General features: G+C 38.8%; 1 protein-coding gene across 1 annotated transcript; it reads right to left on the bottom strand.

The window, feature by feature from the left end:
* Positions 1–2,819: 2,819 nt before the first annotated feature.
* On the bottom strand, positions 2,820–12,782 carry urm1 (ubiquitin related modifier 1). Its single transcript, XM_085358096.1, has 5 exons — positions 12,748–12,782; positions 9,834–9,904; positions 5,496–5,577; positions 3,894–3,942; positions 2,820–3,317 (listed from the first exon to the last, which is right to left on the bottom strand). The coding sequence occupies exons 1-5, from the start codon at positions 12,780–12,782 to the stop codon at positions 3,249–3,251; spliced, it is 306 nt and encodes a 101-aa protein (XP_085214222.1). The 3' UTR covers positions 2,820–3,248.
* Between the last annotated feature and the right edge of the window lie 818 nt (positions 12,783–13,600).

The following is a 13,600-nucleotide window of genomic DNA, read 5'->3' as shown; positions in this document are numbered from 1 at the left end:
AACTATCCATAGGTTTTTTTTTTTAATTCATAAATATTTACAAAAATGAATTTATAACTTTAACATTTTCGAGCAATACAACCTAGAAACTGTTTAATTCTACATTTGTCAAAAATCATGGAAAATTGCCCATAATTTAATTTCAAAATATGAGCATTTTTTCCTCTTTCTCTCCATCTCTTTTGTCTGCCTGTCTTTCACTCACTCCCTCTCTCTTACACACACACACACACACACACACACACACACACACACACACACACACACACACACACAGTATTGTTGAACATTAAAGACTAACCTCACTTAATTCCAGGGGATTAGTGCATCATGTTTGCTCTTATATAAACGCTTCTGTGTCCAACGCAGGGGACATACAGAGGACAAGTATGTTCTCCTGCTTGACATATTGAGAGAGCGTTTTTATTGTAATTTATTACTATCTATTTTACAAAACACTCTAAAATAATCATTTTAAAACAGAGTGGCTGGTGTAATGTCTTCGAACAGTAAACCAGTAACAATTACTCATGTAAAAAAACGAAAAGAAAAAAAACTATTTTATTAGCAATCCATAGACTTAGTGTTTTGCTATTGTGATGGTAAGCGACTTAGTATTATAACGTGGCGATAGACTCTAATGCCTTCTTTTTATTTTGTTTTATTTTTTTAAATTTCGAAGACGATGAAGTAAGTTTTGATTGGCTTAAGTGAAATGTGTATTCCCGCTTTCTCTCTATGGTGTAATCAAAAAATAGAGCAAATTTTGTTTCTTTTTTTTTTTCATCACAATATAAACTTACATGCGATAAAACTACATAGAAAACAAAGTATTAGCTTGACATTTACAAAGCGAAAGAAAAAAGAAAAGCAAGAGGAAAAAATATGGCAAAAATTCGTATATCGTTAGCTTCATAGCATAATTGCCTAAGTCATTTGACTAAGTCAATGACTTAGGCACTTATGCTATGAAGCTAACGATATTATTTTCAAAATATAATTTTTTTAACCATGTTGTCAGGTTGATGTAAAATGAACAATCGCGTAAATAAGGCTTTTATGTTTGTTCGCCATTGTTTACTAAGTAGGTGTTTACCTGAGAAAGAGAGAGAGCTTCAGCTTTTTATTTCCACTGTTATAACCAGAGCTGTGAAGCCAGGTCGACTCTCCCACCGTGCAGCAGCAGCATCCTCCACAGTGAGCTAGTCACTGTGCACACTTACCTATATACAGAAATGTAGGCCCAGGTAGCTCTCCAAACCTCAGGTGTTTTTCACCGGATGCACTCATAATCCACATATCAAAGTAGCTACAAACCAGATTTAACTAACCAGCCAAAGATAACCAGAATTTATCTCCACAACTTTACATATCCTTGATATTTAAAGACAAATGATTTATTCGAGCAACAAGCTCTGTTTGTCTCCTCACATTAAACCCCTGTCTCTCTTTGCACACACACACACACACACATTGCTGAGTACATCATCCTCGGCCAGCACTAGCTGACACAGTGCAACGTTTTCTCCTCTCTAACCCCCTCACAGCCTCATTAGCATTTCCTTTCTGCCGGCCATTATATGCTAGTTTCCCGTTGCAAATCGGACTCCACAACCGCGAAAAGGTTTTAGGTCGCCCCGGGCGTTCAAGGGAGGGCAGCCCGGAGGCTAGACCTCGACCTCCCGCAGTGGTGCTGTAGTTCACACCCCACCCACCACCTTCACCACACACACACAAACATATATGTTACACGCACACACCCCCATCCCCTTCTTATGAATATTCTCCATGAGTTTGGTTATATGAAGGTAAAATCTCTCCCAAGTGTAGTCTAATCAGCCTAAAAATGCGCTGGGAACACACGAGCTGGTCTCAAATCGATCACGTATAAGCTATCATCAGGGATTATCGAAGCGTGATGTAAAACCCTCACTGTGTTAAACATTTGGATAGGCGGCCCCTGTGCGTGATACCACCTTGCAGCCAAAAAATGGACTCCGCTGGAGGAGGGAGATTTTGCAATTGGCAGAAGTAGTAAGACACATTGTGCTTTTGGAATTTGTAACAAAAAATTATACAAATAACACAAATAGAAAAAGGTGCGATATTAATTGCCTAAACACACGGTGACTTGATTTATGATACGAGGTCGATCGCTACGGGAAAAAAGGTAATTTCTAGCGATTTATGCGGTATTTGTAAATTTAAAACGACAGCTGTGATAGTGTACAAATTTATATAAAGAACGTCTTCTTTACTTTAGTTTTTTGGTAGCATTTTTCTGTCGTCTAGGTTTAGAACCCCTCACCCCCCAAAAAACAAGCCAAAATAAATAAATAAATAAAATAAATAAAAATCCTGATAAACTGAATGTTGAAACGGGGGGGGGGGGAAGTAGCAGAAAAAATGTGACAGAAACTGTGGTACAAATAGATGTATATATTAAAACGAAGGACAATTTTAAAGACAATGAAATTGTAAAAAAAATGTAAAAAAAGGAAAAAAAATTAACCTTTTTTTTTTTAGACATTTAGGGCAAAATACATTGAGGAAAAACATTTCATAAAAGGTTTACATGAGATTAAAAAATGCTCTCAAGGGGATACAAATACGTTTTTAGGAAGTAATAGACTTGTCAAATACAAACAAACATGTAACTGGCTGTTTGTATATGAACACATTATTGACAGCAACATAACAAATATGTAAGCATATTAAATATCTTTGAGTTGGTTTTAATTGTTTACATATTTATAAACACTTAAAGCACAGTCAGTGTGTAATAAACCATTTATTAAATGTTAATACATTGCTCTGAAACACTAATGGAAGAGGGAGTAACGTGTGGGTTTTTTTTCCTAAAGTGGTGATTTGCAGCTAATTTTTAACCTTCAGGACAGACATGCAGGAAGAGTGTCTGCATGGAGATGAAGGCAGACCCAGTAAGTGTAGATACTGATATTGGTGCCTGGGAGATGGCCAGTGCAACCAGGATTTGTATCGCTTCCCATTACACCAGTCTAACAGTTTCCATCTTTCTATATGAGAATTTCTCCTCATTCCCATAAAACATCATCAATCCTCTCAGTTGTCGCTGGGCAGGTTGACACATCTGCAACATCCAATAGGGTGATGTGATGCTGGGATGTGGTGGTGGTGGGGCAGTAAGAAGAGATGATGTTGTGAAAAGGCTGAACTGTTAGGAAACATTTAAAATCCTTGCCTTCTTCTTTTTAAAAAAAATGTTTTTATCCTCCATGAAGAGTAGAAATAAACACAACGTTGTCTTGGTCTTGTAGTTGATAGTCCAGTTCCCCCTGAGGTGTAGAAAACACACAAAATAACTGAGAATCAAAAAATCTGCACAAGTCGCTGAAGAAAAAGCTGCGTTTATTAAAATAAATGTGTGAATCGCTCCTGTTCCCACTGGGGTCCAATCAATGCCAAACTTTTCATTTACATCCCATCCCGAGTCTTGTAATTGAATCAATTCATTTAAACTGTAGTGTTCAGGCTGTGTGTTCATGTAAATATGAGTTCAGATAAGAGACCCCAAGGACAATCTTTCCCCGCAGCTTCTTCCTGATTATATGAAACATTAACACACTGAAAAAATAAAAACAAAACAAACAACCAAACAAGTCAACTTTCCACATCCCCCATCTTTTTTTTGCATTTTTAGTTTTGAAGATGCAAGCATATGTAATCTCAAATAATTTGAAATTAAATGCAGTGAAATTCACGAGAAACAATTTTACATATTGTTAGGAAACACACACACACACACACACACACACACACACACACACACACACACACACACACACACACACACACACACACACACACACACACACACATTCTGACAGTAAACATAACTTCCCAGTGCTCACCATCAGTTCCCAGTCTGCATCATTGATAAGTACCAGGATCCCAGGCCTCCTGTGGGAAAACACAACACCATTTTCAGTCAGACGTATCTCCCAAAGGCAACGCAGATTCAACCACAGGCACACACACGTGTAAAAGGTAGAAACAGGTAGCTCGCTCTCATTTCATACATGCTGTACACAAACATTTCATCAATTTACTACAAAAATACATTAATAAATAAACACCTAAAAAAACCTAAAATAAAAACAAAAGAGATAAAAAGCCTAATATTTAAAATAAAAAATATAATAAAGTATTGCACAAAGATGAAAATCTTTAAAGCAGAAGTCGAAACTATGGGATTTTTATGTTTTTCCTCCCAAATTTCAATCTGTAATAACAATTATAAAAAACGACTATAATGTTTTACACACAGGTTTATTAAAATATGTACATATTTTTAAAAAAATAAAATAATAACTATTGTCAACTACAGATTTGTGTTGGTGCATGGCATGGGGATTTCTTTGACAGAGGCTGACAAACTCTACTAATATCATTCACGGACAACACATTTAAAAAGCGATGAATTCTGCCGAACGTCAAAATCTATGCAGAGACAGGAAGCAATCAAATCAGCTTTTTATCATTATTATTTTTAAGTGTCAGAGATATGTTACAAGTATTATCTGTCATAATTCCTCAAAAACCGAACGTGATAAGAGAAGGTAGAAAATGAGGATATAAAAAAAAGAAAATGTAAATGAAAATTATCAGGGCCCCAAAAATAACAACAACAAACAAATTTAAAACAATTGTCATAATTGTGAACGATTACAGACAACTGTCTTTTAATAAAAGATGCTAATGTGGGTTTTTTTCTTTACTGAAGAGATAACTAAGTCACAATGCCTGTGATCATCTGTCCTTTATCCACCTCTTAGATGCTCTGTGAGAGGAACCTGCGAGAACAAATACACATTTGCAAAAGCATGCATGCACACCCAAAACAAAGCTGTGCTGACAAAGAACAAAAGAATAAAAGAGAAGCTTGTAAACTATATCACACACACAGGATCCATGGAGCATTTTAAAAGATAATGAAGCAACACCTTAATGATGGTTTGCTCAGAAAACAATGTGTGCTGCAAGCATAAAGCACACACAAACACACATCTCTTCTATAAGGTTTATAGGTAACCCGTCTTTTTCTCCATTCACTGGTTAGATGGTGCTATAAATAGTCCTGCACAAAGGCAGCTGTAAAAGTCAGCCAATCCTATAAGGCTGCTGTGAGCCCACGATCCACACACACACACAAACACGTGTGTGCATACAAGCACAAATACACAAGCATGTGTGATGCGTGTGCACAGGTAATCATCTTACTGAAACCTACAACCTGAAGGCTAGACTCTCCCCCCTCAACATTTCAGCAGTTTTAGCTGCTGGAAAGATTTTTTTTTTTTAAAGCCCCCCTACACACTGTTCCCAAAATGCAAAAATGCTCCCGTAGAGTTATTCTGATCATGTCTGAAAGTTTGTTTGTTGTTTTTTTTTTTCAAATGACAGTGTAATGTAATGAATTACATATCTACTTCAGGTGTGTCCAGTGCACTCACACAGAGTCTCCTTGGACGAACAGCTCAGGTCGTTCCTTCAGCAGGTTCCTTTGGATCCAGACCAGCAGCTGCTTCATGTCCCCTAGAAAACACACAAACACACACACACGACTTCACAAGACGTTGCATTGACTTGCATTCATGTCCTGGAGAATTACCCTAAGCCTAACCATAACTAATATTTACTTAAACTAAAGAGAGACTGCTTACTAAAATGCAATGCTTTACATATTGAAGACTTATTTTTGTGCCCAAAACAGAGGCAGGTCCCCACTGTGTGACTGTGTAAACAGATTTATGTCTTATGTGCACACACACACACACACACACACACACACACACGCAGACGACAGGGGTCATAGATCAAGGGTTAAGGGTCAAGGTGCATGATTCCAGCCCCCTGGTCGATGTGACGCGACAGAGGCACCAGAAGGGACAGGAAGTGTGTGTGTGTGTGTGTGTGTGTGTGTGTGTGTGTGTGTGTGTGTGTGTGTGTGTGTGTGTGTGTGTGCATGTATATTTATGAGTGTATGTGTATGTTGGGGGGAAGGAGAGGACACTGAAAATGGGGGAAGGTTGTCTGATGTCAATGGCCAAGAGCAACATTTTTCACCTTGGTAGAAAGAAATAAAAGAAATTATTTTAGTGTATAAATGATCAAATGGACAATCTAAAGCCTGAAATTTCATTGTATTAACTGAAATGTGTTATTTCATTATATTAAAATAGTAAGGAAAAATGTAAATACATAGATTTTTTTCAAATCATGTAAGACTAATATCAATTCATCTGAAACTTTGTAATTAAGGTGATTTGTTTTGTAAGTACTAAACAAACAAAATCAAACGCAAAACCAGATTTTCAGAGTAGCAACTTTGCTGTCACACATTAAATGCAATGTCTGAGCTTGAACATCAGCGTTACTTGAATTTTCTATGAGTCTGACCTCTTGAACAATCAGATTGACCTTCCCTCAACAAAAGCCTGAGCTAATGACGGCCCCAAAAGCCAACGGCAACGAGAGGTTTTAGAGTAAATCCCTGCTAAATGAATAACAATGAATATATATTAGAGTTATGGCTCTCTTTAACGTTAAGATTCAAGGTGTCTGGGCGTTAGCTGGGGTTCGTTTAAATATGGTGCACTGATCTAACGTGAGCACACAAAACTGCAACAGAAGTAAAACACGCACACAATCGCAGAAATTTATTGTTTTTTCTTATGAGTGTTTTCTGGTTATGTGTCTGCGTGTTTGTGTGTGTCCGATCAAAGCTGTCTACTTGACATACATTGGGGTTGTCGAATCGTGAAAACAATTCAGAGCCAATCTGCAATCGCTGGTAGCCATATGATACACACAGACGCCCTATCAACTAAGCAGAAATGGCCTCCTTGACCAGTTTACACAGGAGCGAATGAACAGAGGAGACGAGGGGACGGAAATGTACAAGGAAAAAGGGAGAGAAATAAACAGTGCAGAGGAAGAACAAATACTCCAAAGCGAGGAGGAGTGCGGCAGCACATATGAGGATGAGTGGATGACACTGAGTCCTCCAAAGCCAGGTGTAAAGAGAAGAATCTGTACCAGGTAGGCAATGAATCACTCAGAGATCCGAGAGTTCAGACGGATCAAAGGCAGAGCTAAAAATCATAATAACACGGCACAAAGGCTGCAGGCTTTACATTAAACAGACTCAGAAAATGCAAGCAAAATACTGAACGATCACAGGGAGGCACATTTGGATTTGCTTTACTTTTTTCAATGCATTATTCTGCTCATTTATAATGCACACTTTCAGTTAGCATTTAGCAGGATCCAGGGTAAGAGATTACACAGAGACAGGCATTGCAATGGGGCTCATGTGCTACTATATGACAAAAAGAGTTCAGGGTTTAATTATTCTTTCATAAAATCAAGATTAAACAACAGTGACTGAATAAAGTAACACATAAAAAATAACACTAACATATATATAAATACATTAAAACATTGAGATTTGCAAAGGCATAAAACGTGATGCATAAGATCTTTGGGAGTGAGGTCAGGCACGTGCAGTTTCAAGCCTGTGTGCAGGTTAATTGTAGAGCTGTCTGCCAACTCAGTAGTATAATGACAGAGCTAGTTCTCTGTGGTTGCAGGACTTCATATAAAAAAAGAAATAGCTCCCCCTTTGCAACATGTGCACACACACACACACACACACACAAAATGTACAAGGCAGGGAATATTGACCTGCACCTCTGTGGGGCTAAAAACAGAACTAATCACTACAGCAGTCATAACTCCTTCTTTGTGGTGACTCCTTTCTTTACACTCCTGCCTGCCTTTGACTATTAGTATTTTTCCCCACCATTACCTCTTATTCACGCTTTCATCCTCTCAGCCATTTACTTTTTTCTTTGGCTCTCTCTTTCTGCATCTCTCTCTTTCTCACCCACACATACACTCATAAAAGCACTCTTCCCCCTCTTTCACTTCACATTTTTTGCCTCTTCTTTTATATTCCAGTCTTTAAACAAACAGGCAAACATACTAAAAGTTTCACATAGAAAATAAAGCAGGGTTGCTTTAGCTCAATATACAGATTAGTGATAATTCAGACTTTAATCAATTAAGCGCTTTTTTTTATTTATTTATTTTTAAGAGGAAACATCAGGCACTGCCTTTTCAATCGATTTCTTGTAAAATGTTACACAGGCCTACAAATATAAATCAACCCCAGCCTGAACCCAAAAGAAAGACTTATATGGATGCAGTGCTTTACAGTTAAGAGACAATGTATAGAAATTAGGTTGGGAGATGAAAAAGGAAAAGATGGAGGTTGCGGAGAAGCTTCGAGGTTCAGGCTTTACGGTCCAGGTAGAGGGGAAAAGAAAATGAGGGACCAAACAGACAAGGCAGAGAGAAAGTGCGTCACAAGCTCGTAATGCATCCTGGGATTGCGGCGTTGCGTGGGCGAAAAGCAGACACAGAGGGAGGGGAGAGAAAGGGCGCCATTTTGATGTCGATTTAAAACCATTGCTGCTTTTTCCTTTCCTTTGGTGCCGGTCTTTTTTAATTTTTTGCTTTTCTGCCTTTGTGCAATTACGACAATCGTGCGAGTGGGATGAGCTATCCATCTTTTTGCTGATGTGACGGGCAAAAATGGCGTGGTCCTTAGACTATGGGGGTTTTGTTGCGTGAGAGAGGGTGAGATAGAGAAAGAGAGGGGGTGGGGTTTTTCAGTTGAGGGTCATCAATCACCGGCTGGGGTCAAAAAAGAAATACGAAGGATTCAGAACCCATTATATCTGTCCCAATTGCACCCTCTCTGAACCCACACGCACTCTCACGCACACACTCAGACGTCTGCTGGTTTGTAGCAACATTTCCAGGATCAGCAAACCTACTGAGCGAAGCTACGCCTAACATCACGAGAACAGAGGCGAGTAGTGTTCTGTCAGAATGTGTGTACACCTGTGTCTTTAAAACCCAGAGCTATGCTATAAAGCAAAACATCACCTCTTTCTTTCTCTCTCACTCTCACACACACACACACACACACACACACAGGGGTCAGCTGGCACAGCAAGGTCACATGAAGCTGACATTCCCTGTTCTGGTCAACTTTTGTCTTTTTGTTGTCGTGGTAACGTCAGGACCATGGATGAACACCCTTTGTTTAAACAAATACCAAAGACACATATTTCTCTGGTTTGTCCGCCGTTTCTGTGACACGCACACATATGTTTTCAATAAATTTACTACTCATTTTAACCTCTAAGAAGCCATATTTTTAATATACTCATTTTCCTCAATGACCCTGGTCCTAAGTTGATTTTCTGGGGAGGAAAAAGTCCAGCTGAAAGCAGGTTTTCCTTTCTTCTAGGCTGAATGACCTGTATTAATCCAATCTGTTTGGAGCCAGAGGTACAAAACTTGCAATGTAGAAATAATCAAATAATCATCTCTTTAAATCCCTGCCTATCCTTTCCAAAGCAAATATTAGACATTTTTGCACATTAAAAAGTTCTCATTAACACATGCACAGGATTACAAATTGCCTGCTGTGAACAAACCAAGGCAGTGCATCTGTGCACTGCTAGACAGAGGACCTGCAGACCACTCATCAAAACAAAGACTGATAAGTGTACAGTTTTTTCTTCAACAGTCAAGCTGTGCTGTATATATAAATGTACCATCATGAACACATATTGGGTACTAGCAGCTTTCTTTGATTTGTCAGAACTCAGAAACAATGGTATGGTCCTTAAGGTTTAATAGACACTGATGCAAACAGTGGAAGTCTTTTAGGCTCTAATTTTGACGTGTACAAACAGGGGACTGGTGATACTTACAAGGTTCTGACTGGCTTGGAAGAGTCACGTGATGCTTCTTCACACCATTAAATAGCAGCTCTGCTCCTCCTCTGTACAAAGAAAGAGCAGATATGCAAATAAAGAATGTGTGTGTGGCACTTCATCGAATAACTACCAAAGCTAGGCATTTATAACTTCTACAATTACAATCACATTTAAAATAATTATAACAACATAGTTAGAGAAGGTAGAACAGAAAGGACTTGGGGAGAAAAACATTATTTTAATAGGTAAAACAAAAGACTACAAAACATAGTGTAGAAATAGATGATTACATCTAATGCAGTTTAATTATTATGTAGGGTACTTTTTTTGCAGTCTCTGGCAGATTGATAGTGATTGTAGAGCCAATAAAATCAGACACAGTGACACCGTCACCCCTCAGTGGAGAGGACATAAATCTTATGTAACCTCCACAGGTCTATGAAACAACATTACTTGTGAACTGTGTATATTATCTATACAATTTCTTTGTTTTTCTGCTTTAAAGGTTATGCTGCCAACTTAGGTCCGTGTCTGAATTACCTACTAAAATAAAATTGCTAATCAGTTTCCCCAGCTTTGGTGTTCCTCTTCATCTTTTCAGACTGTTTGTTTACTACTTTTACATTTGGGTCATTGTCACTACTAGTAGTGTTGAGATGATACCTGAACCCTACAGAGGTTACCCAGGTAGTCCAACTCCTCCAGGTTGGCACATCAATACATGCCACTGCCAGAATGTTTGCTCGGTCTCTCAGCCCAGTCCCAAGATCATGGAGGAGATTCCAGGATTCAGGCAGTTACTCTAGGAGAGCTGGACAAGGCCATAGAAGGTCCTTAACACATATCTGGTCATTTGTGCAAGGAGGAACATAGAAAGGACTGCCAGTACCCTGCAACATGACCTCCACCAGGCCACTGATGAGACTGTTTATGCTTCTTTAGTCAGAGACAGACTTCATGAGGGTAGTCCGATGGTCTGACACCCTATATTGGGCCCTGTGCTCTTCGCAGATGAGAGCGGATTCACCCTGTGCACATCTGACAGACATGAAAGGGTCTAGACAAGCCATGCAATACATTATGCCGCCTGTAGCATTGACTAGTTTACTTGTGTGTCAGTGATGGTCTGGGGAGGCATATCCATGGAAGGACCCAAAGACTTCTACACGCTAGGCAGCCTGACAGCCATTAGATATTAGCATAAAACCTTTGGATCCAGTGTCAGACCCAACACTGATGCAGTAGGTCCTGAGTTTCTGCTGGTGCACAACAATGCCTGGCCTCATGTGGTGAGCATATGAAGGCAGTTCTTTGAGGATGAAGGAATTAATACCACTGACCAGCCCCCACGCTCGCCTGGCCTAAATCCAACAGAACACCTTGAGGACACTATGTTCCATCACCATGTCCAGGAGCTCAGCAATGCTCTGGTCCAGATCTGGGAGGAGATACCCTCAGACACTATCGTCTCACCATCATCTCATTAGGAGCATGCCCCAATGTTGTCAGGTATGCACACAAGCATGTGGGAGCCATACAAATGACCATTTTAAGTTATTTTTAATCACTTTGATTTTCACATTGTCTTTGAATTAAGCCCTTTGTAGGTTGACCATTTTCATTGCATTACATTTTGTTACATTTTTTTGTGGCTAGTGATGCAATACAGCTTCATGGCAGTATTTTCTCTTTTTTCACCATTGCCTCACAGAAAGCCAGGTTCAGATGTAATTTAACTTTCTATGTTTTACCCATGCGTGCACATGTTCTCTCTTGGTATTCCAGCTTCCTCCCAGAGTCCAAAGACATACTGCCATCAGGTTGCAAATGTATTGTCAGTGGATGAAGGCAAGCAATCAGAACTTGACAGTTATTTGCAAGGACCCTGTAAGTGAAACTGCCACTGTGTAGCAGAGCCATCAGATCGTTAGACTGTAGTTTAGGGGGTTTCCTTAAATTTGTCATCTCTTTGCATCATAGAAAATCACATTACGTGTGCTTAGATTTGATATTGCTTTCTTTCAGTTTGCACTTGTATCAGTCTAGGACAGCTAGTCTCAAATCCTTATTTTCTCAAGCAATTCTGACTCTAGCCAAAGTCTGAGGTTCACAGTAGTCGTTGATAGTACTTCTACTGGTTACCTTATACTCAGCACTCTAGATTAATCTTACTTACCGAGTTTGTCAGTCTAGTACCATCATCTGCCAAAAAGTGATTTACAATGTTTCTATATAGACTGTAATGAACAGGATATATGAATTCGTTACATATAAAATAAAGATAAAACAAAGAAATGTTTTGCAAGTATTTTTATGACTGCAATTGTACCTACATCGATCTACCGGTAGTCCTTTTTGGTCACTAATGTTTAGAGAACTGTTATGTTATCTTTATTGCGATGTCTGCTGCCCTCTTGGCCAGATTCATCTTAAAAAAATAATACATTTTAATTTCAATGAGACTTCCTACCCGGATTTCAAAAAAAAGATCAAATGAAAGTCTATTTGTTTAAAAAAAAACTGACTGCAGCTTCGTCCTTGTGACAGAAACGCTCTCTCAAGCTCATGTTTAATTGATATCATTCATGAGCGATATGTCACATTGACATATTTTTTTGACAGATTATAGGCAAAAAGTCATCCATAACCATTTAAATTCCAGCAAACTTTTTTTTTTGGAATACCGGAAATTACTTTTTGGTACAACGTTGGGAAAGACTCCGTGCTGAGTAAACGAGTATCAAGCAGTGGAGGAGGCAGTCGGCTGGCAGGACTTTCCGCTATAGCAGTTTTCAGTTGTGCAGCTGAGAGCGTTTTCTCCCTGTTCACACGATAACCGTCTTAAGCTAACAGCGAGGCTCTGTCTGTGTAACTCAGAGACGAACACACACACTCGATAGTCGCTTACCCAAACTCCAGATGAATCGCTATGGACGCTGCCATATTGTCGGCACATGCAGGAAGTATTGGAGGGGAAGTCGGAAATGACGTATTTGGAAGCGGCAAATTATTATCGTTTTCTGTCAAATCACGTGGAGACGTAACCGTCAATCTGTTTAAATCATACATTATTATTATTATTATTATTATTATTATTATTATTATTATTATTATTATTATTATTGCGTTGGAAACAAACATATTTATTATTTATTAAACAAACCACTAAAATATGGATTCATATGCAGACTGTAAGTAAACTATACAAACATTTATTTGAATTCCATTAAAAGTTACTAGGTTACTGGTTTTATTAATTTACTTGTTTGTGAACAATTAAATCGGTTACTTTTACTTGATGTAATGATAAGAAGCGGTTTTGAGTTCTTGTGTAGATATGTCTGTCTGTGGACACATTTTGTCAAAGAGCTCAAGTCACAACCTTGCAAGTCAGACTTAAAATATCTTACAGGCGTCTACCTTGGACGTAAATGAAGGCTGAGTTTAAATATGGGTGTGATCCAACTCATGAATTCTGCATGGCAGTACTGGGAGGAGTGGTGGAGGGAAGTAGGAAGGCACCCTTTCCATGTAATGCCACTGTGCCACACACTTTTTGATTTGTAACTCCCTGGAGCATCTTTATCTATCACCTTGGGAGTGTAACAGCTACTGCAAATTGGTAGGTGTATACTCGTATAAGTCAACATGACAGCTGCCACTGTGCAAGATAGTCACAAAAATTTTAAGGAGGGGACTCCAGTTTAGGGGTTTATATTTGAAAGTGTGAATTAAACCTTGTTTAGTTTTTTAGCTGTAGT

The sequence above is a fragment of the Diplotaxodon limnothrissa genome, linkage group LG7 (genome assembly GCF_057381915.1).
Source record: "Diplotaxodon limnothrissa isolate DT_005_m linkage group LG7, D_limnothrissa_male_GT1.1, whole genome shotgun sequence".
Lineage (NCBI taxonomy): Eukaryota > Metazoa > Chordata > Actinopteri > Cichliformes > Cichlidae > Diplotaxodon > Diplotaxodon limnothrissa.
This window is presented reverse-complemented; position numbering and strand designations above follow the sequence as displayed.

Bases quoted from the DNA above. Each gene is read 5' to 3' on its own strand.
- urm1 (XM_085358096.1), bottom strand. From the start codon at position 12,782: ATGGCAGCGTCCATAGCGATTCATCTGGAGTTTGG. The intron at 9,905-12,747 runs GTAAGCGACTAT...TTCTTTGTACAG, and splicing joins GCGATTCATCTGGAGTTTGG to AGGAGGAGCAGAGCTGCTAT. The intron at 3,318-3,893 runs GTGAGCACTGGG...TCTACACCTCAG, and splicing joins ATGCAGACTGGGAACTGATG to GGGGAACTGGACTATCAACT.